General features: G+C 36.6%; 3 protein-coding genes and 1 long non-coding RNA gene across 5 annotated transcripts in view; 3 read left to right on the top strand and 1 right to left on the bottom strand.

Annotated features, from left to right (window-relative positions):
- usp5 (ubiquitin specific peptidase 5 (isopeptidase T)) overlaps positions 1 to 8,598 on the top strand; it is a 15,138-nt gene extending 6,540 nt beyond the window's left edge. The window contains exons 9-20 of one of the 2 annotated variants that reach the window (XM_008431380.3): positions 183 to 254; positions 1,021 to 1,108; positions 1,200 to 1,325; positions 2,010 to 2,163; positions 3,260 to 3,422; positions 3,500 to 3,588; positions 4,211 to 4,339; positions 5,140 to 5,283; positions 5,373 to 5,515; positions 6,450 to 6,600; positions 6,718 to 6,802; positions 7,775 to 8,598. In XM_008431380.3, the coding sequence (XP_008429602.1) occupies positions 183 to 254; positions 1,021 to 1,108; positions 1,200 to 1,325; positions 2,010 to 2,163; positions 3,260 to 3,422; positions 3,500 to 3,588; positions 4,211 to 4,339; positions 5,140 to 5,283; positions 5,373 to 5,515; positions 6,450 to 6,600; positions 6,718 to 6,802; positions 7,775 to 7,868 (1,438 nt within the window). In that variant the 3' untranslated portion in view covers positions 7,869 to 8,598. Of the gene's footprint in view, positions 1 to 182; positions 255 to 1,020; positions 1,109 to 1,199; positions 1,326 to 2,009; positions 2,164 to 3,259; positions 3,423 to 3,499; positions 3,589 to 4,210; positions 4,397 to 5,139; positions 5,284 to 5,372; positions 5,516 to 6,449; positions 6,601 to 6,717; positions 6,803 to 7,774 lie in introns of both variants that reach the window. The other variant, XM_008431379.3, reaches the window with a different exon arrangement.
- LOC103477975 (uncharacterized) lies at positions 6,373 to 23,944 on the bottom strand. The gene is made up of 3 exons (XR_001777429.2): positions 23,827 to 23,944; positions 18,479 to 18,587; positions 6,373 to 6,646 (listed from the first exon to the last, which is right to left on the bottom strand). It is a non-coding gene; the product is annotated as an uncharacterized LOC103477975 (long non-coding RNA).
- On the top strand, positions 8,700 to 13,988 carry LOC103477974 (uncharacterized). Its single transcript, XM_008431381.3, has 9 exons — positions 8,700 to 8,934; positions 9,706 to 9,734; positions 9,833 to 9,991; positions 10,079 to 10,219; positions 11,025 to 11,264; positions 11,348 to 11,428; positions 11,517 to 11,659; positions 12,608 to 12,675; positions 12,872 to 13,988. The coding sequence occupies exons 2-9, from the start codon at positions 9,707 to 9,709 to the stop codon at positions 12,954 to 12,956; spliced, it is 945 nt and encodes a 314-aa protein (XP_008429603.2). The 5' UTR covers positions 8,700 to 8,934; position 9,706; the 3' UTR covers positions 12,957 to 13,988.
- Positions 15,042 to 24,776, top strand: part of cd4-1 (CD4-1 molecule) — a 25,460-nt gene continuing 15,725 nt past the window's right edge. The window contains exon 1 of the mRNA XM_008431385.3: positions 15,042 to 15,142. The gene's annotated coding sequence lies outside the window, so the exon portion shown is untranslated. The remainder of the gene's footprint in view (positions 15,143 to 24,776) is intronic.

Raw genomic sequence — 24,776 nt, 5'->3', positions numbered from 1 at the left:
TAACGCCGTCTCTGTTTTCTGCTTTTATAATACAGTTAACCTGTCTTTCTAAGTACTCTGTAGACTGACATGAAATGATCACTTTAATGAACCTAGATGGATCAAATAACTCGGCCTGGTTTTTATTGTTTTAAACTAATGAAGACGCTGTTTATTTATTCCATTATATTTATTCCTTACAGATACGTTTCAAACATTGACAAGATCATTGATGAAGCACCAAGTGACCCAACCCAGGACTTCAAAACTCAAGTGTGAGTATTTTCAAAACAGACTCTGATATCTCCATAAATTATCTAAAATCTTAGACACAATACTACTTTTCTAGAATCTACAATATGTGTATGAGATACATGTTTTCATATTTTCATTGACTTTGAAATCAACTAAACAGAAACGTACCAGATTTGGTGATGAGAATTCACTTTAAAATAATCTGTTTTTATTTTTCTGCAAAGTTATTTTTCTCACCTTTGACATTCTCCTTTAGGATTAGGATTGGGTAAGAAGCTAACAATTAATCTTTTTATTGTTTGGATCATGATTCCACTTCTATTAGATTCAGTATTGATTTAAATACTTACAAATTGAATTGACTCCATTTAAATGGCACAGTGTATATTAATAAATGTACAAAATTGTCATAAATGCACAGATTTTGGCAAGATGCTAATTTCCATCTGCAGTCTGGTAAAACAAACAGCACAGCACTCAAAAATAACAATACAATTTCAGGCGATTCACACGTTTCCCAAATTGATATTGAATCTGGAAAAAATTAATTGCAGTAGATTAATGAATGAATATTGCTATTTAGGATCACAAACTTCAGGTTGAAAAGTCCAGAAATTCATCACTGCTACTGTATTTGTTGCTTTCTCTTGTCCAGGGCTCTGTTGAAAAACAGATTTTAAATATCAGTGAGTTTTTATCCTGGTTAAATAAAATAAAATAAGCCTTTCTGGATCTCCGTAATGCCACATTCTGGATGCACTGATGTCTGTTTTGTCTGCTTTTCAGAGCCAAGCTTGGTTATGGCCTGTTGTCAGGAGAATACTCCAAACCTGCTCCAGACCCCGGAGATGAAATCGGTGCATCTGAACCCAGAGTGAGAAGACAGTCATTTTGGGAATTATAAATAAAACATATTTAATATCTAAAGTAGTCCAGTTTAAATTCTGTTTGTGTTTTTCCTGCAGGGCGACCAGGTTGGGATAGCACCGCGGATGTTTAAAGCACTTGTTGGGCGGGGCCACCCAGAGTTTTCTACCAATCGACAACAGGATGCTCAGGAGTTTTTATTGCACTTCATTAACATGGTGGAGGTAAAGCTACTCTCTCAATCTTCCCCCCATAGGGTGCATTCACACCATCCCTGTTTAGTCCGCTTTAATCCAACTTTAGTTTGCTTGTCTAGAAAGTCCGGTTCATTTGGAGAGATGTGGATGTTCAATCAAACTTTGATGCAAACCAAACATGTGAATTCTGGTCTGTCTAAAAACCTAAATCTCAGTTTGAATAAAGTGAACTTGGGTGTGGTTTGAATGCATGTGTGAATGCCAAGTGGACTGGAGACCGCTCTGAAAGCAGAACGTAGACTTTAGTGAAGAGCATTCTGGGTAAATACAACTAAAACAAACTTGAGAATCTAGCATTACAGGCAAAAACACGTAATGATCTTTTGCTAAAATCAGAAAAGGATCCTACAACCGCTAAATCCTGATGCTACTCCATTTTTGTTTATATTTTGCAAAGAAGGAAGTTGCGCCCAGGTCTCGGAGGTTTTTGTGTCGTTTCCTTCAGTAGTTCACAGGCGAGAGGGAATAGCAACAGTTTTTCAAATGTTTTGATCATTTGGCACAGTGCAGTGAAAGCAAACCGCATAGTAGAAAATGTTAAATGTTGCCTTTTTGGTCCTCAATCAAACCGAGTCTACCGGACCATCAGGTAGGTAAACACCGGTTAGTCCTCAGCTTCCTTATTAAATTAACACACCTTTTCTTTCACAGAGGAACTGTCGCTCTGGGCCCAACCCATCTGAAGCCTTCAGGTTTCTGGTGGAGGAGAAGATAGTTTGTCAGCAGTCACAAAAAGCCAAGTACACACAGCGGGTGGATTACATAGTACAACTGCCCGTTCCCATGGACCAGGCTGCTAACACAGGTGAGGTGCTGATGGACCTCCATGTTGTTCTTTATCTTTAGTTAAATACATTAATCACATCCATATGTAGAGACAGAGGTTTAAATTATGGGTACAAACAATCTACTTATGATTAACTGTCCATTAATGGTTTATTAGATTAAAATTACTTCCAATCTATTAACCAATACCGTCCGCTTAGAGCTGCTTGTAGTGCTGTAGTTTGGCCGCCGTCCAGCAGAGGGCGCCGCGGCTCCGGCTTAAGCGGAGCCGTTGATACAGGAGTCAAGAAGGCGGCGGGGCTTTACTACAACGGTAAAGAGAAACGGTCCAAAGAGAGTGTGCTGTGGGTTTCAAGATGCACTTTATGCGGTTCTGTTTTGAGATAAAAACACCCGACAAGCTTATTTAGTTAAGTTTCACTTTTATAGCGCTCATTTAGCCGAGCTGCACGATGAAGCAGAGTCAACTTTTCATTTAAGAATTACTGATGCGCTACGATGGCGAGGATGTGATGACAGAATAGCGAGAGAATAACGCAGAAAAACTGTAACATGATGCCAATAAGCGAGGTTGAGTTTGAATTCTGTAGTGAGTTAATTCACTTAATGGAACAAAGTTTGAGCTTCAAAAACAACCACAGACGGTAATTTGGTATGAACTTCTTTCTGTTCATGGGGGATAAATTGTTTCACATGTTTTATTCTCGCCATCTTTGTATTTACCAATTTAAGAGGTTCCTGTTATATTTTATAAATATGTCAGATATGTTTATTAATATCAGAAAACCACAAATTTCTGTTTATTGAGTCAGTGTTTAACACAGCTGATACAAAATGAAGGTAAAATTTAATGGTGTTTTTCAATTGGCATATTATGAAAAATTTAGCTTTTCATGTTATGAAAAGGCATGCATCCCTCTTGACACAACAGAAAAGTATTGTTTTCATTCAAATGGCTGCTTAGCAGTTATCAATAAGATCAATTAACTTTAACTCATTAATTGATTACTTGCATAATCATACATCCAACCCTTTGTTTATCTTGTAAAATTAAGTGAGAACGTCTCGAGAGTGGTTTTAATTTTCTGTGGGGTTTTTTTTCTTTGTGTTTCCAGAGGAGCTAAAGGAGGCAGAGCGCCGCCGTGAGGAGGGGGACTCATCAGCACCGACGGTGCGAGCACAAATCCCCTTCTCGGCTTGTATGGCGGCGCTCAGCGAACCAGAGATGCTCACAGACTTCTGGAGCTCAGCTGTGCAAGCAAAAACCTCTGCTACCAAGTATGAAACTGAACAGCCTGCACATAACTCAACTCTGATGAGCTAGAAGAACTTATCTGTGCCATCTCATTTGTCAGAACAACTCGGTTTGCCTCTTTCCCTGATCACCTGGTTATTCAGATTAAGAAGTTCACCTTTGGCCTTGACTGGGTGCCTAAGAAACTGGGTGAGCAAAGGCACTGTTTGGTGTTTGTGTGAAACTGAGCAAATCTTCATCTTTAATCATCGAGAACGAACATTGTGATTAGTTGGAAAATTTGAGACAAAGAAAAAGTCAAACAAAATAAACTTTGGGGAATGCTTAACATTTCTGAGCAACTCCTACTTGTACTACCAGTTTCTCTCTCTTCAGGAGTATTTACTGATTGGAAATAGATTATTTTTGCAGTCACAACATCCTTAAAGCTTGCTTACGTGTTCTGCCTTCAGTGCTTACAGGAAATGCAGAGTTTAGGGACTGTGGTACTGGAAAAACAGCGTCATAGGAACATGTTGATGTAGATGAATCAGACATCAGTTCTGGTAAAATATTCATAGATACGATTATATGTAAATTCTAGTTTTTAAGACGAGAAACTGAAGGGGATTTTCAGTCATGCAATTTATTTAACATTTTTATTCTTCACTCTTATATTGTTAAAACTAGCTTTCATTTAACATATTTTCATGGTTCCTTTAGGCGCACCATTAAAAAATAGTTTCTTAGTGTCACTTTCACATTAAAACCTTGTCACCATGAAACAAAAGTCTCTATCTGTGGTAGAAATGAAGTGAATTTCTCTGGACAGATGTGAGCATCGACGTTCCGGACACCCTGGACCTGAGCGGCCTGTGTGCGACTGGCCAGCAGCCGGGGGAGGAGCTTCTACCTGAGGTGGCCCCGCCCCCACTCATGACCCCAGATGTGGAGGTCAAAGGTATCCTGGGTTCGCATGGCAACGAGGACGACGACTCGCTCTACTCCCCGCTGCTGTGTCAGTCTGTCTGTCTTTTCTGCTCTTTTTCTTCTTCTCCTGACACTTTTTTGTCCTCACTTGTTTTCCTTCTTTTCCTTTTTCTACCTTTTCTGTTCTCATGAGTCCGTCCGTTGCCTTTTTAATTCACCATTTTTAAATTGATTTTGTTTTAAAAAGGAAACATCTTTGATTTTTTAAATTTTTTTTTATTTGTTTTAAATTTATTTTATTTTCATGTCATTTTTCTTTTACTAAGTAATTTGAACTTCAAAAACACAAAATCTTACCAAGTATTTTTTGTCTAGTCTCTAGTGCAAATATCTTATTATACTTGGAATAAGACAAAGCTTACTTGCTGGTAAATTATCTGCAAAATGTAAGAGTTTGTTTTTAGGAAATATTTCAATAATATTGAAAAATTACTGCGGAAAAATATCTTATAAAGTTTTTTCATTTCACCTTTCACAGATAAAATCACAAAATGTTTCACAAAACATACAGGAAAGGCACATCAAAAATGACATCAAATTGAATTAACAAGGGGAACTAGTACTCTCTTTATTTATTTTTTAATTAATATATATGACTTATGTTTTTAAAACAAGCTGCTATGTCTTGCTGAAATCTTACTTTCAATTTTATTAGCATATTTTCACTAGAAATTAGATTATAAACATGGTAGGTTTCTGTTTTTTAGTTCAGAAAAGTAGAAATTAGAATTGCATAAAATAATTCAACTTTTTCCTGTCAACTTTATCCAGCTCCAGTCCTCGATGACTCCACTGTGTCCCAGTTATGTGAAATGGGATTTCCACTGGAAGCCTGCAGGAAAGCGGTCTACTACACTGGGAATACTGGAATTGATGCTGCCATGAACTGGATCATGAGCCACATGGACGATCCTGGTGTGTAGAAACTGGGACTTTTCCAGGCAGCGCTCCAACTGGGCTCTTTATTCAGTCTGTTCGTGTTTCTGTCTCCTGGTTGTCTGCAGACTTTTCGGCTCCGCTTGTGTTGCCAGGCAGCAGTTCTGGACCCGGAACCACTCCCACAGAGAGCCTCTCAGAGGAACATCTGGCAACGATCGTCTCCATGGGCTTCAGTCGAGATCAGGCAACCAAAGCGCTCAGAGCAACGGTTAGAATCAAAACGTCCGTTTAGAAGAGGAAACTGGCAACATGTTTGGAAAATCTGTCTGATTATGCTGACGTGTTTTCCCAGTTTTATTTCTCAGTTCAGTTTATGAAAGGAAAACTTGATCTAACAACTTTCAGTTTCACTTTTGTGTGATGATGATGTTCATCTGAGAAACAGCTCCAGGCTTTCTGGATGTATTTTGTTGTTTTTATTTGGACTTTGTTGCTTTTTCACTCATTTTCAGTCCACACCTTATTTCTAACTATTTTTAAACATCTTTAAATTAAGTTTTATTGAACTTATTCAGATAAAACAATTTTTGTCCATGAAGTATTTATCACAAAGTTCTTCCCAGAGTGAACCAACAATTTAAAGAGTCTTGCTAAGTATAGCAAAACATAAAACTAGAGATTCACCAATGAGACTTTACTGCTGATTCATATTTTTTTTCATTTAATGTTCCTCTTTAGTAAATCTTGGTTGATGTGTTTACAGTCTGACAATGATGAGAAATCTTAGTTTTTATGCAAATATTCCAGTGTTTGCTCATAACAGTTCACCAAGAGAACCTTAAAACAACACACCTGAACTTTTTGTTAGATATCCGATTAAAGGTTAAGTGGCAAAAACTTTAAGAATCTGATAAGGAGGAAGTGATTCATTGATCGTTTGCTAAGGCAAAGTCACTGAGGGTGACTCTCAATAAACCATGAAAGCATGAAGAATGATGGAGGGTCTGCAGCTAACTGTGAAAAACCAAGGAGGATCCATCAGGGTTTTATAAATATGTTTCAGTCACTGGTCTGCAGATCCATAATGCAGTTTTCCTGTTTTAGAAAAATATCTTCATATTTACATTAAAGATGCTCAATAAAAGCTTGTCTTTAGTTGATTGAATCCATTTTGTCACACGCTACATTGATCTCTGTTACAGAGTAACGTGCTGGAGCGTGCGGTGGACTGGATCTTCTCTCACCTAGACGACCTGGACTCCATGGAGGTGTCCGAAGCCGGGCGCTCGGCTGCAGAGAGCGAGGGCGGGAGGGATCCTCCACCTGGACCTCGCGTCAGAGACGGACCAGGAAGTGAGTTTATGAGAGACTGGCGGTCCGAATTACCCGCCATCTCACTCTGTAGAAGAAAAATTACAGGTTAGTTTTGTTTATTTAATGATGAAGCCTAAATGTTTTCTTCCTTTTCAGAGTACGAGTTGTTTGCATTCATCAGTCACATGGGGACGAGCACGATGTGTGGACACTACGTCTGTCACATCAAGAAGGACCAGCAGTAAGTTTCTGTCTAAATATTTCTAACTTTCAAGAGTTTTTTTAAGTAAAACTAAAGTTAGGCATCAGGTTGGAATAAACCCATTTGAGGGACACCAGTGATTAAATTAAATCTTTATTTAGAACAGTTAAAATGTCAGAAATAAAATAATTCAGAAGAAAACAAAAAATATGTTAACATAAAAAAAAACATCTTTAATAGCCAGTTTGGTTGATGTAGGCATAGGAAAGGCTTTATCTGTTCAACCTCTAACAATGAAAGGTTGGCGGCTTTAACTGACTCATTCACTCTATGGTTGCCTAGCAACTCATTCATTCTGTGGTTACCTAGCGACAGCTAGTTTAGTAAGTTGCCAGCAGTTTCATCACTGTGCTTCTTCACTGTTAAAAATAAAAAACAACATTGATGTGGAGTGAAAACTGTATACAACAGGATAGTTCACCGTATCAGTCTGGCAATATTTCAAATATTTAAAACAAAAAAATCAATTATCTTTCGACTGATGTGAAAAACTTATGTCATGACATGTTTTTCAGCCATATCCTCCAGCCCTAAATTATCAAAACTACACACTTCACGTATTTTAAGTTTTTTTTTATTTTTTTTATTGAATTAACTTACTCAAAAAATGTAACTATTTCTTTATATTTAAATAGTTTGAGAAGCTGAGCTTCTTGTTCTGTAATATTTAATTTCCTCAGAGTAAACAGTCCTGGTAAAATTTGAGAATCATGTAAATTTTAAGTTTGCACAGTAGATGGCACCAAAGTTCAGATTAAAAAAAAATTCCTCACAGAGTCGTTTCCTCATCGAGATTTAAATACATAATTTCTTGTTCATTCGCCTCCACTGTTTCCATTGTTGGTTTTACGTACTTTGAAAAGCCTCTGCTGGTGTTTAACTCTCCAAAATGATTCATCTGGTGATAAAGCAGATTGTTGAATGACTCTGTATGTATTTATCTTTCCACAGATGGGTCATCTTTAACGATCAGAAGGTTTGTGCTTCAGAGAAACCTCCCAAAGACCTGGGCTACCTTTACTTCTACCGCAGAGTGGCCGACTGAGGAGGACCAGCGTTTCGCTCCAGGAGAAGACGACGCCAACAAACCCACAACAGCAAGCTCTTAGAAACGCTCTGGCACGCTTCACAACTGACAAACATGTAAATAAATAAGTCCCTCAGATTGCTTATAAACACACTTTAATAAATTGGTGCAAATGTACAGATAAGTATTGTTGGGGTGGGATGGGGGGGGTTGCTGTCTGTCTGTAGCCACTGATAACAAACCGCAGGCCTGATGGAGGATAAACTCAGCAGAGCAACTCTGAGTCAAAGCGAGAGCTAATCCAGATGTGTTAAAGCGCAACATTCGGGTTTTACCCAGACAAAATATCCACCGCGTTCGGAAAACTCGAACAAACGCCCCAAACATGCGTCCGACTCGGACCGCTGAGCTCATGATTGATACGTTTACGCAAATGCTAATCTGTCCCGACTATTGATTTCCACTGCCATCAGGAGTCACTGCCCGTATTCACTGACGTGACGCTTTCAGGCCTTCGTTTCTTGTTTGACTGGAACTTTGCACCACTTTAGTTAGACTCAACCTCCTCTACCTGTTTAAGTGCTAAAAACACCCATTCTAAGAAAAAAACGATAAATCAACATGTTTTTCATAAGCGTCCGGTGAGGGTGATACTTGGGTGACTCGTGTTTTATTTTGTTCTTATTTTGAAAACAAATGCTTTGTTACTTCTGCTGTGAAAAATAAAGATTTCTCTCTGTCCACCTTGTTCTTCTGTGTCTTTAAACTCATTTATTGGATTTCCCATTTATGAAACATTTAATCGTTCTATTCTTAAGTTCCTGGAGTTGTGAGAACAGCTTACAGAATGCCAGGCCTCGATTGTGAGAAAACTCACAGGCGTCAGCAGCAAACCCACTGAGAGCTGGGGTTTAGATTGGCCTACAACTTTCCAAGTGCTGCTTTCTCTTCAGAGCTCTTCCGCCTTCTACGCTTTCTGCATCCTTGCACACTTGCTTCGATGAACTGAACTACTGAGATGATGAAAAGAGGCTTTTACCCTCAATAACGGCATTAAAGACAAAAAGACAAACTTTGACTTAAGGTAAGATTAAAACAAATAGTTAGATTTATTTGTTTTGCAAATTTTGAGTATTTTTGGTGTTTTTCAATACATTTTTATTCGGTTTTGGAGTTTAAACAGAAAGACAATCTAATAACTTGAATGTTTTACGTTCAGATACTCCATTTTTCTTTCCGGCAAAGTATGAAATGTGCCTAAATGTTTTGTGCTTTACCAATTTAATTTTGCGTGATTTAAAAACTTGATGATTGTAGCAAATAATTTATCAATTTTCTACCTGAACTGATCAGATTAAAATTATATGCAGAGTAACTAATATAAGATTAATATTTTTGCTGCTTTAAAAAACACAAAGTACGTATGCAGACTGAAAACCTACTCTGAAGCCTTTCAGAGTGTATAATTACATTTAAGAACTTAAATTAGTGCTTTGATGAATTGTTTTTAAGATAATTTTTAATTTATCATATTGTTTGTTCAGTAAAATAATTTAAAACTAATTTAGATTGAGGATTTGACTGCGTTTCCTTACCGGAAGCATCCTTAAGGTGCATCACAGTTGCAGTAATTTTAAAAGAGCAAATGCTGTATGCGTTTTATGTTTTAAGACTATTTCTGCATTGTAAGTCAAACCAGCATGAGTTACATGTTAAATAAAAAAGAAGAGAGAACAGGAAGTAGAGAGGAGCTTGGTGGTTAGGGGTCACATGTTTGGTAAGGCGCCCTGAAAAAGAGTTTGCTTTCACTCTGATCTGCTGCATTCATGTTTCTGTTTTATGATTTCACCTAAAGAATGAAGACAATCATCTTGTTTGGTTTGGGTGAGTCGGTTTGCCTCTAATTTGCTGTGCGAAAATATTTTCAAAGTCCTCTGAAGCTCAATTAAATAATGATTAATAAATATCTTTTCTCCCTTCAGTGCTGGGAGCGCTCTCTGCTGCAGGCAACGTTTATATCGCAGAGGTTGGGGGCAAAGTCACCCTGCAGTGTGGCGTCACAAGGTTCAGTTCTAGGCTGGAGTGGCAGCATGATAATCTACGTATACTTGTATTCGAGAAAAATGGTTTCGTTAACAAAGGTTCCTACAAAATTAGTCACAGTAATGTACTTGTGTGTTTTTATGCTATTAATAAAAATATAATCAAATATATCTGTTCTCTGTTAGGATCAAGTGAAATTAAACAGAGGGCAAAGAAATCAAAAGACACAGACATGGAAATCTCCAATATAAAGGAAAGCGATTCTGGAAAGTTTACTTGTGTTGCAGATCGTTCACCTCATGACCACCATCTGATCGTAGTTTCAGGTGAGTAACAGATTCAGGACACAATAAAACTACAGTCAGTGAAAAACCAGCACACAGGTTTACAATTACACTGATGTAGTGAAACCATAATTATTATGAATCAGTGGAACAGCAAATGATGAACAAAGTGGGAATATCCAACATGTTTCTGCTTTTAAAACCGTTAAGTTACTTTAATGGAAAACAAAGGTTGCATTAATTACAACATTCCACTGTTATGAACTGAAGGTTGTATCAGAAAACTATTTAAAAATAAGAGAAGAAGCCAAACAAAGATTCAGCAATGTTTTTTTAAACCTGTTTAAGTTGTACTGCTTTTCCACGGTTTACAAAGTAAACTGTGCAAACAATGTCCCAGCATCTTGTTTTAACACATTTGGATTTCCCATTGTGCTTGAACATCTCATCGTCTTGGCTTCTGGTTTATAACAGTTTATTCTTACTTAACTAGCAAATAATTGATACCAAAATGTTTTTGGAGTACAAATAAATGCAAAGTGTCACGAGTGGTTAGACTAGTTGACTACCTTTAAGTTTCATTCCTAGATAGTCAATTATTAAGGACAAGAAAAGGTTTTAAAAGATCATTTTTTACTTCTTATCTCAATTAATGCACAATATAAGCATAGATTCTACATGGCTTTGCTTTTCACAATTCTTTGTTTAGACATCTTAAAATGTGTTTTTTTGTGTGTTTTTTTAGATGCATCAACATTTGTGGCCAGAATACACAGCAGCTTTAACATGAGTTCTCCATCTTTTATGATTCTCACTGCATCTTCTTTCTGTTTCTCATCTCTACTAGTCTCTGCTCCCTCTGGTCCTCTAGAGGTTGGCGCTGACGCTACTCTGGAGTGTAAAGCAAATTCTGGAGTGTCAGGTCAAAGCCAGGCTGAAGTCGAGTGGAGGAAACCTGATGGTTCAGTTCAGACCGTATCCAAAGTTGAGCTCAAACCTGTTGCTTTAACAGATGAAGGGACTTGGCAGTGTCTAGTGTCCTATCAAGGGAAGGAATTTACTAAAACTGTAACCATCAATGTAGAAGGTAGGACTAAAATATAAGCCTACTTCTTAAAAATATGCTGTGTTCAGAAGGATAAAATGTCTCTTTATTCTTTTATTTTTCAGAACCTGTTCCAGAACCAACAACTCCCATAATAGTCAACAATCCCAAATACCCAAATTCAGGAAATGGGAAGAACTCCTCTGGTGAGGACTGAATGTATCACTTATTCAACCATTTCCTGTTTATGAGTTTCTCCTGTTTTAATCCGGTCTGATGTTTTTGCTCAACCAGGAGGCGTCAGAAGACCTGAGGACCCAATGATGCTGCTGGGCCTGGTTTGGTGGATTTGGGTTGCAATCGGAGCTGGAGGCCTGGTAGTTATCATCCTGATCATCGTCATCATTGTCATGCACAAGAGGAACAAAAGAAAGAAGGTACATGAGGAAAGCCAGGGTCATTTTTTGCTTCCTTTTATAGGTGGGTAGGGGCCCAAAGAATATACTGAAGAGTAGCATTACTGCAACATATTTTGACTCGAGTAAAATGTAACCTTCCAAAAAATTACTTGAGTAAAAAAGTATTTGGTAAAAGAGTCTACTGAAGTATTGAGTGACTGATCAAAACATCAATCAATTAATGTTTAGAAATTGGATGAGACGGAACAAAATGTAAAGTTATGCAGAAAGTTGCATAAATAGTCACAAGATATCAAAATTGATTTGGAAAATATTTTCCAAATTAATTTATTTCAAGATGAAACTTTAATAAAAAAAAATGCAAGTGTGTGTCTGGTGAATTTTTGGTTAAACCATGTTTGTTCTTCACTCAGTTATTCACAGTAAGTTGAGTATCCAAAAATGTTATTCAATCGACACTATATAAAAAAACTATTCAGGTAAAAGTAAAAAGTTGCCATCCAAGTAAGAGGAAAAAGTATTTGGTAAAATGGTTATTCAAAAACTGGGTAATTGATCAAAACATCAATCACTCAATATTAATATTAAATGACATGATCAGATGGAAGAAAATATAAAGTTATTCGACAAACATCAGCATTTTAAAGATCAAAATGTAAATAATTCACATAAATGACATAATTGCAAAATGATAAAATCAGTCAAATCAATTTCTTTCAATGTGAAACTCATAAAAACTGCAGGTTTGTGTTTGGTGAATTTTTGATTAAAACAAGCCTATCAGTTACTCACACTATCCAGAAATTTTACTCACGTAAGAGAAGTGATACTTCATAATAAAGTTCAAAAGTTAAAGTAAAAAGTACAGTGTAGTAAAAATACTCCTAAAAGTACTTTTTCCCAAAAAGGTTACTAATGTAAATGTAACTAATTACTACTGAACTCTGCTTTCGTTTTTGTTTACAGAAGAAATTTCTGAGGATGAAGAAAGCCCAACTCTCTCAGAAACCAAAGAAGTACTGCCAGTGTGTGCGGTAAGCGCTCCCAGCTCCCTTCTATCTATTAAAACATCCCTTTACCCCCGTCTCCATTAATCTCCTTCTGCTTTTCTAATAGACTCCGCTCATTTTGTACAAAATGACCTTCGCTTTTCTCTGCTCCTTTTAGTGAGCGCTTCATTATTTTTGCTGTAATTAGTGTGTAAACTTCTCTTTACTCTCTTTATCACAGCCAAACAGCTGCAGCAAAGCCGCAGCAAGGACGCCGGAGAGAGAAGCCGTCAGCCCTGCCGCTTCAACCTCTGCTGCAGGAGTGACATGAAAGAGGGAGGAAGGAGAGATAAAGAGAGAGAGATGGAGATAAAGAGAAGGAGTGAACAGCAGAGGGTGAATGTGGCATGAATGTAAATGAGCGTCTGAATGAAAGTATAATCAAATGTAATGCTGTCAGCACTTTGAGCTTTTTCAGCAAATACTGTATAGGCGGTGATCATTGTAACTTTAGCTTTAACATGTATTTTTTTAATGCTCTTAGTGTAGATCAACATGCTAGTGATAGCCATCATGCTAATGTTAGCATCTTAGCTAAAATGAGCAAATTTGAGCTCATTTTGATATAAAAGCACAAGCTAATTGATTTAAAGCTGCAGTGTTTGACTTTCAAAAAAGTTTAACTTGTTAAAACTATAACCATGTCGTGGCAAGATGAGATAATCCTTAAAAAGAAGGATCTTCTCCACCCACTCCTTGCCAAAAATAACCAATCAGAGCCAGGAGGCGGGTCTCAGTGATGCCAATCATCCTCGTGTACTCAACGTGCTAAAGGTGGAGAAATAACTTTACGTTACGGGAAAACCATTAATCTGTGTCATCAGTGGCTATGCTAACTAGCCTAGGTTTCACAACAGTCTTTGCTAGCTGCAGATTAGCAGAAAGCAAGGGGAGATGAGCAGTGTCACATGGAAGATGATTGACAGCACTAAGACCAGCCTCCTGGCTCTGATTGGTTGTTCCTAGATATCAGTAGGAGGAGGCAAAATTAATTTAATAGATTTTCAGTCTCATATTATACTGTCACAATGCTATAACAACAAATATGTTAAAAATATATTTTTTATAAGTTACATACTGCTGCTTCAATGTTAAGACTCTTGCCGTCTTTTTTCAACCTTCATCTCTTTGTTTCTGTTTCCGTCACCTGAAGAATTTGCAAGATAAACATGTGAACATTCCTTTATTAATGCTTCATGCTAGCATATTTTATCACTTGATACGTACTTGTTAATTTGTAAAAGTATTGCCCTTTCTTATTGCTGGTTGTAAATAAAGATATTGACGATTTGCTTCAAGCTCTTTTTGTTTGTTTCATTTCCAATCAATAAATCAGGTGGGATACCCAGATGATTCATTATTTCTGGATGCCTCCACCAGTCTGATAAAATCACAATGCCACACATCAGTAAACACGAGACGGCCCGCTGATTGCCACATTGTTTTGTGCGGCTCCCCGGTGTGGTCATGCAAAAAGTTATATTGCAGTGTGGAAAACGTCTATATGTAATCATATACTGAAGGGATATTTAATTCAGGCACAGTAAATGAGAAATCGTTGCTTCATGAGCTCTTTCATCATAACTTCAAACTATATTGTAACACTTCGTTTGAGACGCAGTAAACTGGGCCTGTACTGGTTCCAAAGCTCTGAAATTCCCACAACTGGTGCAGTAAGATGCAGGTGTTGACCCCAGTGCAGTTCAACATGCAATAAAACACCTGTTAAACACACACACACACCAACAGCAGTGACATATATACTAAAGAGTAAAAAGATAATATCTTACAAGTTAAAATGCAATCTTGTTTTGTCAGCTGGTAGCTCCTTGTTGTTCCTGCTCCTTAATAGCCTATATGCCGCGATTAGTGGTGACATACTTCTGTTCAAATTTAAGCCAAATGGATCATTTCCGGTTTCCTCTTGCTCTTGTTGCTTTTAGCGATAGCTGCAAGAGCTGCATCATGGTAAATATATAACATCGCACAGGTAAACAAAACACTTAACGTTTACATAAAACCTGTGTCAGACTGTCTATGTTAGACGCATATGAGGTATTTTGGTGAACACACAACTTACCTTTGAAGCTCTTTATGAAGTTTGATACAAACAGCTTAAATCCTTTGTCATTGTTGGAGCTTTTGAGGACGTCTGGATAATTTTATAAACCTCATTAATAGTGAGGTGACCGAGGAGCCATTGCTAACATACTGATGCCTGGGCACCAGGAAGTGGTCTAATGTGGCTAAAAAAGTGCTAGAACAGAAGTCCATGGCACATAGGCTATTTGAGTTTAATGTAGGTGATCCATTTGGCTCGTAGCAGAATGGATTGGATCATAGAGGTGTTTGACTTCCTGTGTGTGTCGCGGTGTATGAACGAGACGGCGTCACAGCATGCAAGCTGCCAAATGTCAGAGCTGAACTCATTGCTGTACTGAGATCATCACCTGTGAGTAACTCCTAAATATTCTCTATTCACATGAAGCTTTATTAGAAAACGGTAGTCAAATTTAAAATGATTTATTTCTGATAGAAGAGATAAAAGTCAGGACACTGACGTATGATAGGCATAAAATAGCAAAACGAACAAGTGTAGGAGACGCGACCAGTGATGAACTCCTTAAGAGGGTAGATAGTGTAAATACTTTGGTCTGGTGTAACTTTGGCCTTTATTTCTTTTTTATTTCTCTCTGTGCAACAACTGATTTGGTTTTAGACAGATTCAGATGTGTTTGACCTTAAAAAAATGTCTCCATAATTGAAATATGGACAACAAATACAAGGAATCAGCTGACAGACTGTTTATTACCATTATCTGATAAAAACACAAAAACAGTGAAGAATTGGATCAAAATTCAGTGGGATTTAATGGGTTGTTCCTGTTCATCGCTGCACTTACAACACCAACTTTAATCAGCGGCGTTCTCTCCCCGACACTAATTTACGAGTGTTTCCATTTTTTTTTTTCAAAGTTACGACAATCAGAGAATTTCAAAATGTCAAAACCTATATGCCAAAAATAGACGCTCATCTTTACATTGAAAGATCAGAACTTATGCAACTGGAACGCGTATATTTTGCAATCATTGGATAAAAAGGATGCTAAATATGTGCTAATCCTACAGCAGCAGTTCATACGTGAAGGTGAACAAACTTTTGAAAACGCTGCTGATAATGTGAAACCTGACTACTGTAACATTGTTTAGTTTGTATTTAGAATAATAATTGTTTATCTGCATTTGAAAAAACTGTTATTTGCAAACTAAATTCTGATCTGGGGAGCACATCTATTGAAGAAAACGGCAGAATATTCATGTATTTTTCTGAAGAGCAGAAGGTTATATAACTGATATTATCACCATAATGACATTCTTGACAAAACGTGTCCCTAATGGCTCCCCCTGGCTCGATGTGAAAAAGCAATGAGATTAGAAATTATATACAGAGCATATTTTGTGTGATTTATGACACTAATAGGGTCATTAGATCCATGCAGCGCTTGTATGAGTGTCACTGTTGGGTTTTATCGTAAACACACTGCTGGTTTGGAGCTTCTCGTGTAACTCCAGTGAAGGTTTAATAAGAATAAATTCAATAAATCCCAATATTCATGACCTCTGTGGGGAGAAAGCATCAGTGCGCCACGCAGGTCGAAGGCTTCATGAGCTGAAACTTTAAGCTGTTAACTGATGGAGTTTGTTGCAAATGCAAAATACGTTGCAGCTTTTATACATTCTGACAGAAAATGAACAAGAGTTCAGCTAAAGCCCTTAAACCTGGTGACAGCATAAAACTACCATTTAGTCCATCAAAAGCAACAATCCAGTTTGTATTTTTCTGGGAGATATTTTGTCTTGGTGGGTCACAATAACAGATTTTAAAACAACAAGGGGAATCCGTTAAGTCGAATCATGTTCATTTTGGCGCCTGTGCTGCAAAACGAAGCATTTCTTCTGTTAAAAGTGTAAAAATAACATGGGAGACATCAATCAAATCCACTCTGATGTTGCTGATTTAGAGAACTGATTACATTCATTACACTGAAAACAAATAATTTAAGAAATAAAAAATAAAAATGAGTTTTGTTGCTATGAGATGTCTAAAAAAATCCAGTGAGCAGAATAATCTGGATTTTTCTGTCTCGCTTCCTGGGATTTATGGATGTGTTGGCGAATCATGGAGCCTTGACTTAAAACACTTTTTATTTAAAAATGCAGAAATAATGCACAAATTCTGCTTTGTAGTGCTTGTTTGTAAGGCTAAAAATATCTACGAATGTATTGAGATAACTATATGAAATAGTACTAAAAAACATCCACACGTCTGTTTCGCTGTTTTCTTTCCGAGGGAAATTGTCTCTGATCTGTTGTGTAAATAAACGTCAGCCTTTTACTTTACTCTTCTTACTACAAATCTGATGCAGTGATCATAATCTTCAGAGTTGCTGTTTGTAATTAAACTCCCAGTATCTGTTACTGGGATTAGTGGACATGTTGGCGCTATGGCTTTAAAACAAAATAGAAAAAAACAAAAATAACTTAATTTTCCCTTTTTGATTCATCAAATTAAAACATAAAAACATTTTGAGTGTTTGGCATTATGATGGTGAAAAGTCCCAAGACATGTCTTTATTAAAATCTTTTTGTATTTTCAGAGGCACTTAAACCGTAGCTGCTCCTTTCATTCTTGTTGTCCAACTCTGAATGTATAAATGCAGTTTGCTTCATCATAAGTGCATAAAATCTATGAATTAGGAGTCAAATCTCGCTTATGCTCTCTTATCTCAAAAGTGTTAGGGTTCAGATGAGGTTTTGGGATTATAAAATTTATTAAATTTAGCTTATTTGAAGCACAATTATCATTAAAAAGCCTTATTATAAGATATAGGCTTGTTATAAAAACCTCCAGTCTATTAAAATTAAAAGGTAAATCAAATTTAACATTTAACATAATTCTTTTGCTTTTTCAAGACATGAGCGCATTTGTAACAAGTTTCGTAAATGGAGACTCTTTAAGGATATGAAAGAAAACTTTAATTGCTTCACTTCTTTATTTGTCATATGATCTGATATATTGGGTAGTTTTGGGTGTTTTTTTGTCTTGTTTTACTTTTAGAAATGGTCAAATCTCCTCAGTGACCGCCCCATATGGACTGCAGGTGGATCAGATTAAATGCTGTAACGACAGTCGAGGTCAGGATTTAAACTATTATAGACAGTGTATTGGCATATTTTTTGTTGCGGAGGAACAAATGTGTGCAATTTCCAAAATGCAGGAGAATATAATATGCCGTAAGGAGAAAAAGGCTCGTTATGTTCGTGTTCGCTGCAAACTAAACTGCTTCAAAAAGCCATTTGTGCGTTCCTCCATTGGGCTTTTAATCAGTCTGAGGCCATATAATTGCAATATCTTATATTTTATTACAATGGGGTGTCTACGTATAAGCTGTCTGAAGCCTTTTTAGTCCAATACCAAGTATTTTGTATCATACATGCTGCAAGATTTTGTCTAAAGACAGAATAGATTCACTTTGACTAAAAAAAAAAAAAGTTATTCTTTTTAAGAAATTAACTTTAAAGATAATGCTTGTTCTCTCACAGTTGATACGTCGTAAGAAAGGATTATGTGTTTTTTGCGTGTGAAATAGCTCGGCATGTTGATGGCTTGCGATAAAACTAAGATGAAGAGACTGCTTCATAATTTCAATGCCGTCCTGCAGGCATTTCTGTCTTTGTGATGTTTTAGCATTTGTACTGCAGTATCACTTTTCCTGAGCTGTTTTTACCTTCGGTCTGCTGACTGTGGGAAATCAGGATCATCAGATGGCTTCGTTGTCCTAAACTTATGCTGTTTTGCTGATTTCCTTGATGTCCGTCCACTTATTGCACACAAACCTGAAAAACAGCAGTTCTTGATAAACTCTTGGCTTTGTGATGGATTAAAGTGACACAGCTTTTATTCTGTACCATTTTAAAGAACAAAAACACATTAAATTTCTTCATTTCCTCCTGCTGGATTTAATTCATCATTTCACCCAACGTTTATGTCTACTTTCGAGCCTTAATGTGCGTTTTTTTTCTTCTCTGCAGGCGATTACCAAGCTGTGTTTCCCTGTTATGAAAATATAACTGTCTATTCACTGGGGGTGTCCTCATATGAGACAATAGGATTCCCTTTTCATAGATTCATAATAACCTGCATTACTCAGTTCCCTTTTTCATTGTCTTTCACAAATGAACACACACACATACACACACATTCAGGCATTCAAAGCGAAACCGAAATTCATGAACTGGTGATTATCCCTCCTTCTTGTATTTCCATTTCAAGTTGTGTTTTCCATCAGGAGCCAAAGCAGATCCGCTAATGTGATTTCACTTGCTTTTACTTCACCATAAAACAGCCGTTGTTGTGCAGGAAACCCAAGCACAAATTTGTGCCACATTCATGTTGAGCGCAGTGAGAAGCGGTGAAAAGTTAGAATGGGAGTTTTAGGCATTTTAAACAAGCTGCCAGCTGGGCCGGGCCTGCAGGTGCAAACCGAAGCCCTGCCAAAGGATTTAAACATTTTAAAAACTGAATGTTCTCGATCTGTTCGGAGTCAAACGATCATGTGTTGAGGTGTTTTCCCTCCCTGTAAACTCCCCTCATGTGTAGCTGCAGGCCCACGTAGGTTTCACACGTCGAAATCACTCGAGTTCACGTTTAAGTAAACTCCAGATTGTGATCAGACTGCTTGAGATAAAACTGTTTTTGAGACTGATGAGGTGCTAAACTGATATTATAGAGACCCGTATCTTTATCAGTTGGGCGTTAAATGCTTCACTAGAGGATGTGGGGCAAATTGCAGGAAATAAGAGGTGATGGTGAAACTGGTCTGTTGGCCTTTAATGTTTCACAGGTGTGTTTCAGGCCACCAGCAGCAGAGCACCTGTCTGTGTTTGTAAGATAAACCTTTGATTCATGATCATGCTAAACGGATACGTCTGCATGTTTAACCACGTAGCATTAAAGCTGCCTTTTACATGAACTCTACCAAAAGTCTTTACTGACTGAAGAAGTACTCTAAATCTGAACTGGAGGCGCTTTTTAACATCGTTATAGTAATAGAAGAGCTGCAGGCTTAACTACAACAACCTTCTTTATCCTGCCATTTTACAAAAACTACACATTCAGAAAAATGTCTTTCTGATTTGTTTTGTTCCTGACCGTTGCTACTTCTGTCACTGCAAAAACACAAAATCTTACCAAGTATTTTTGGTCTAGTGTAAATATCTCAGTACATTTGAAATAAAACTAAACTAACTTACAATTAACTTTTCAGCAAAATATAGGAGGTTATCTTGATTCAATAATTCCTTAATATTGATGAAAAAGAATTAGCTATAAGTGAAATAATCTCCCAGCGGAACAAGACATTTTGACTTATAGCTAGTTCTTTTTCATCAACATTAAGAAATTATTGACTTAAGGCAAATTCCTACATTTAGCTGAAAAGCTACTTGTAAGTTAGTTTTGTCTTATTTCTAATCTACTAGGAGTAGAAAATAATGCAGATATAGAAAATACTTGGTAAGATTTTGTGTTTTTGCAGCAAATTCTCAGATGGTTTATGGCTTTAAGAAAAATTATTCTCCTGAGCTGAGATGTTTGAAAACGCTTCAGGACGGCTGCAGTATGGATGGATGTAGCGCGTCTCCTGTGGATTTAGTAATATTTGTGTAGCAGATTAAACATATCGCCTTTGAACTGTTGAGGGTAAAATTACATTTTCGTCTTTACTTTTTCAAGCATTCACTCTGTTTCTGTCTCCAACGTCAACGTCACTAAAACTGCAAACCACTCTGAGTCTCTTCAGTATGCAACATGAAGAATAAAGGCTTTGTGTATAAACAAGCGAACAAAACAGTATTCATTAGGAGGACAAAGGTTGGAGCTTTAATTAGTTTTTTATTTGAGGACATTAAGGGGCGAATCGACTTGGTTCAGTGGCACTTACTTGCTCTGCAGACGCATTGCTCTCCGTCTTCTCTAATAAAACGTGTAATTACTCCGAAATAATGAGAGAAAGAAAAAAGAACGTCTGTTTACATGACATTGTCATATTGCACGCTTCTGCAGCTGTGAATTTGTGGACACTGAACTTTCGGGTCGTCCAAATGAAGGACAATAGTTACGCAGAATAACATTTTGATACATTTTTACTTTGTATTAAAGAACAAAACCTTTAAGATCACTGCAGTACTCTTGACAACTTCTGCCTCCACGTAGATGCACACATCCATACGGAAACATACACACAAAACGTATATATATATAAGTTCACAAAAAAATTATAAGTTGTCTCTGTTCTGATAACATCGACAAATGGTATAGTGGGTCTGGTTGCCCAAAAGTGTCACAGCAGATTTCTTCTATAAAAAGGGTTGTTTGCTTGATTGTTAATATTTAAAATTTAAACACACAATAATCCACATCTGGTTCAGATCGGAGCTCATCATCGACGAGAAATCAACAAATACCAGTAGAAACCTGCAAGAAGCTGCTCAGAAATATAGACATCGGCTATTTTTAAAGACTTCTTCAATCAATTATAAAGAAGTATAAATATATTTTTTATTACATTGCAAATCAGTTTTCTGTTTCTATTCCCCCAGATTTGATGCTGCACTTTTTACTTTGCTCTAGTATCTTTTGAGAGATGCTTATCTGAATTCTCATCAGAAACAAATTTCTTGAAGGAATAAAAATTCAATAAATTCAAAATCTGATGCTGGGGGTATGAAAGGTTTTGGGTTTAAATGCAGCTATAGAAACACAGATTGTAACTCTGCTGCATGCTTTATTTGTTTTGCAGTCATTTGCTAGATTAAAGGAACATTTTGAAAATAACAACCTTTAAGCAGGTATTAAACATACATTTCATTAAGACCATAGTTTTGTATTGAGAATATTGTTTATATTAGTCTGATGTAGTATTCTAATCTAGAACGGAATTTCATAAGCAATAAGCAGAAGATCACTATAATTTAGAGAGAAATTTGAGAAAAAAATATTTCAGTTCGTGAATTGAGTTACTGAAATAAATCAACTATTCAATATTCTAATTATTGAGTATTGCTGTATGTAGTGTAATATATAGTTAATCGAGGACAGAAGGAAGACATTTCAAAACAAAAAGGCAAAAATGCTTTTCAGGAATGACAAAATGCGTTTTCCTGCTACGATGTGTGACGCTTATGCTCGATTTAAAATACGGCTCAAATTAGAAAGGCATATAGGGACATTTCTGATATAGGGGTAGAAATTGATGTACAAAATAAGTTTAACTCTTCTTTCGCAGTTTAATTTAGTCCATTGGCAGAAATATCCCAACATATTTTATAGCAGACTAATATTATTAAGTAAAGCAGAATATTAATGAAACCAACATCATAGTTAGTTTGTTTTTAACCCTGTATTTTTACATACATTGTTCATTTTAAAATGCATTTTATTTAAAATACCTTATGCTTTGTTTACTTTCACTGTGTCACCTAAGAACATAATAAAATGCCATCACCAAAAATAAAAATTCTGGGATTTTTTTTAAAACTTATTTTTCCATGCATGACAGTTTTTGTTTCTATTTCAGTAGCCATATTATAATTTTTACATTAGTTGGCATAAAAAGATGAATACATATCTTGATTGTTTACAGAAATATAGCAGCATTTTTTGATGCACAAACAGTAAATGATACAGACAGAGCAGAATGTAGGCAGAGCAAGTTTTCCATGGCAAACTAACGTCATCAATAACCTCTGTCATCATTAGCCAATCGCAGATCAAATGGTAGAATGTAGGTTTCTGTCTTAACCACAGTGCATGTATTAAACTGGAGATGCAACGTGCCTCACTGAGGAGAGAATACCTTGTACGTGAAACTATTTTAAATGACTGAACTGCTGAACCTGTGTGTAAAAGTTGAACTCAACAGTCTGGGAGCTCATACAAGAACAAAGTTTTAAGTGTTTTTTGTGATTTCAGTGACGATGAGGCACGTAATCATACAGACATATTCTGCCATTTTAGTGTTTTTATTTTTATTTTTCTCAGAGCTTACAGTTGGATTAAATTAACTGTGGAATCGGTTTTTCTTCTTCAGTAGACTGAAGCTTATTTTTCTTTAGATGATTAGATTTGGGGTTTTACTTTGACTCGTCCTTCTTTTCAGCTTATTTCTGTTGTAATTAACCTTTTCTATCACACTGTACACTTTAATATGCTTTTTTTGGACAGGGGTTATATTTTAGACTATCATCAAGTTGAACATAACTGTGAAGTGGAAGATAATACAAATGAAAACCTGAAAAGTGTGACACATATTTGTATTCAGACCCTTTCCTACTCTCATAGATCTAAATAAACCCCCTTATGAAAACCAAATTAGTAAACAAAAGACATGCCTGCAATTTAATTCCAGTGGAATCTGTTCCAGATTCCAGCTGTTGATGCCTCAGATTTGTTAGATAACATTAGTGAACAAACATCATCTTAAAGAATAAGGAACAGCAGAAACGTTAAGGGATCCAGGCTAGGTTTTAAATGTTTAGAAACGTTTAATGCAAGGCGAGGTCAGCTAAGCTTTGAACATCTCAGGGATTGTTGTTCACTCTATAATCTGAACAGGTAAACAGCATGGCGCACATCCAAATCTATTATCAGGTCCATATTACTGTAACCTGACAATAGCTGCAGAGATCTAAGTCTTAAAAGTGATCGATTAGGAAAATTCACATTTTCTCAAAATTCTCTTTTGTGTCTTAACTACTTCTAAAAACATCCTAGGCACTTATAAAAACCCGGGTGGTTTTTTTATAAGCGCTTACATAAAATTTATTTAAATTTTATTAAATGTTTTTTTGTTGTTGTTTTGTTTTTAACCAATAAGTTTATGTTTTAAAATTAGCTGTTTAAAAAGCTACCGTTTGTTCAGTCACAATTAACGGGCACGGAGCCGTTGCTTAGCAACCACAGCCGGCTCCGGCTAGCAACCTCAGCGAGCTCCAGGAGTTTTGCTCAGCAGCTTTTACCGCTATTTGCGCTGCAAAATTACTGCTGGAAAAGACAAGTGTTTTGCTGTTGACTTACCATTCAGAAAAGATGTTTGTATAATGTTTAAAGATGGTTGTATAATTGCGCATCTGTTTGCAGCCATTTTCACGGCCAATGTAAACGTTGAGTTGGGGGCCTGACCAGAAGCAGCTTATTTGGATTTAAAGTGACAAGAGACCTTAAAACTGTTCATTCTGAAAGGAACCCAAAATATTTAGAACTGGCTACGCTAGACTAAAATCTCATTATTGAAGAATGACTTTGTGCAAAAAAAAAAAAGGAATGAAAATGTTTTGCATAGCCTATAGACCTATCCTATAGGATAGGATAGGATAGGTCTATCCTATAGGATAGGATAGGTCTATCCTAAAACAGATAGACCTATGGAACAGATGCTTCCAATTCATGGAAGCATCTGTTTGTAGTTTAGGGACAGAGCAAACATGTGGAAGAACATGCTCTAGACTCACTTAAATGAGTCTAAAATGTCATATTTTAAGCACAAAACATAACATAGCTGTACTCATCACCTTGAAAATACCATCTCCATTGAGAAACATAGTGGTGACAGGATCATGCTGTGGGGATACTTTCTTTCAGTAGGCCAAGGGAAGCTATTTAGAGTTGATGGAAGATGGGTGACGCTAAACACAGGACAATAATATATGAAAACATGTTAGAAGCTGCCAAACATTTGAGCTAGGAATGGAGGTTCAGCTTATGTTATAGTGGCTCAGTCAAAGTTCAGAAAAAAATTTAAGTGAGAATCTATAGGAAATACTTCATGTTAAAAGAAGATCCCCAACTATCTGACTGAGAATTAACAAAGAAGAATTGCAAAACACGGAGTCGGAACGTTTTGGCGAAGCTAAATACAAATTCACATTATGCTTTTTGTATCAAGAAACACTGTACATCTGCTTAATACTGTAAATTAATTTACTGTAATCCTGTTTGTGTTATATACTGCCTGTCAAAAACAAGGA

The sequence above is a fragment of the Poecilia reticulata genome, chromosome 16 (genome assembly GCF_904066995.2).
Source record: "Poecilia reticulata chromosome 16, P_reticulata-male-v2, whole genome shotgun sequence".
NCBI classification, from domain to species: domain Eukaryota; kingdom Metazoa; phylum Chordata; class Actinopteri; order Cyprinodontiformes; family Poeciliidae; genus Poecilia; species Poecilia reticulata.
This window is presented reverse-complemented; position numbering and strand designations above follow the sequence as displayed.

Excerpts from the sequence above, each read along its gene's own strand:
- LOC103477974 (XM_008431381.3), top strand. The coding sequence starts at position 9,707 with ATGAAGACAATCATCTTGTTTGGTTTGG. Across the intron at positions 9,735-9,832 it reads AATCATCTTGTTTGGTTTGG|TGCTGGGAGCGCTCTCTGCT; the intron begins GTGAGTCGGTTT and ends TTCTCCCTTCAG. Across the intron at positions 12,676-12,871 it reads AAGTACTGCCAGTGTGTGCG|CCAAACAGCTGCAGCAAAGC; the intron begins GTAAGCGCTCCC and ends TCTTTATCACAG.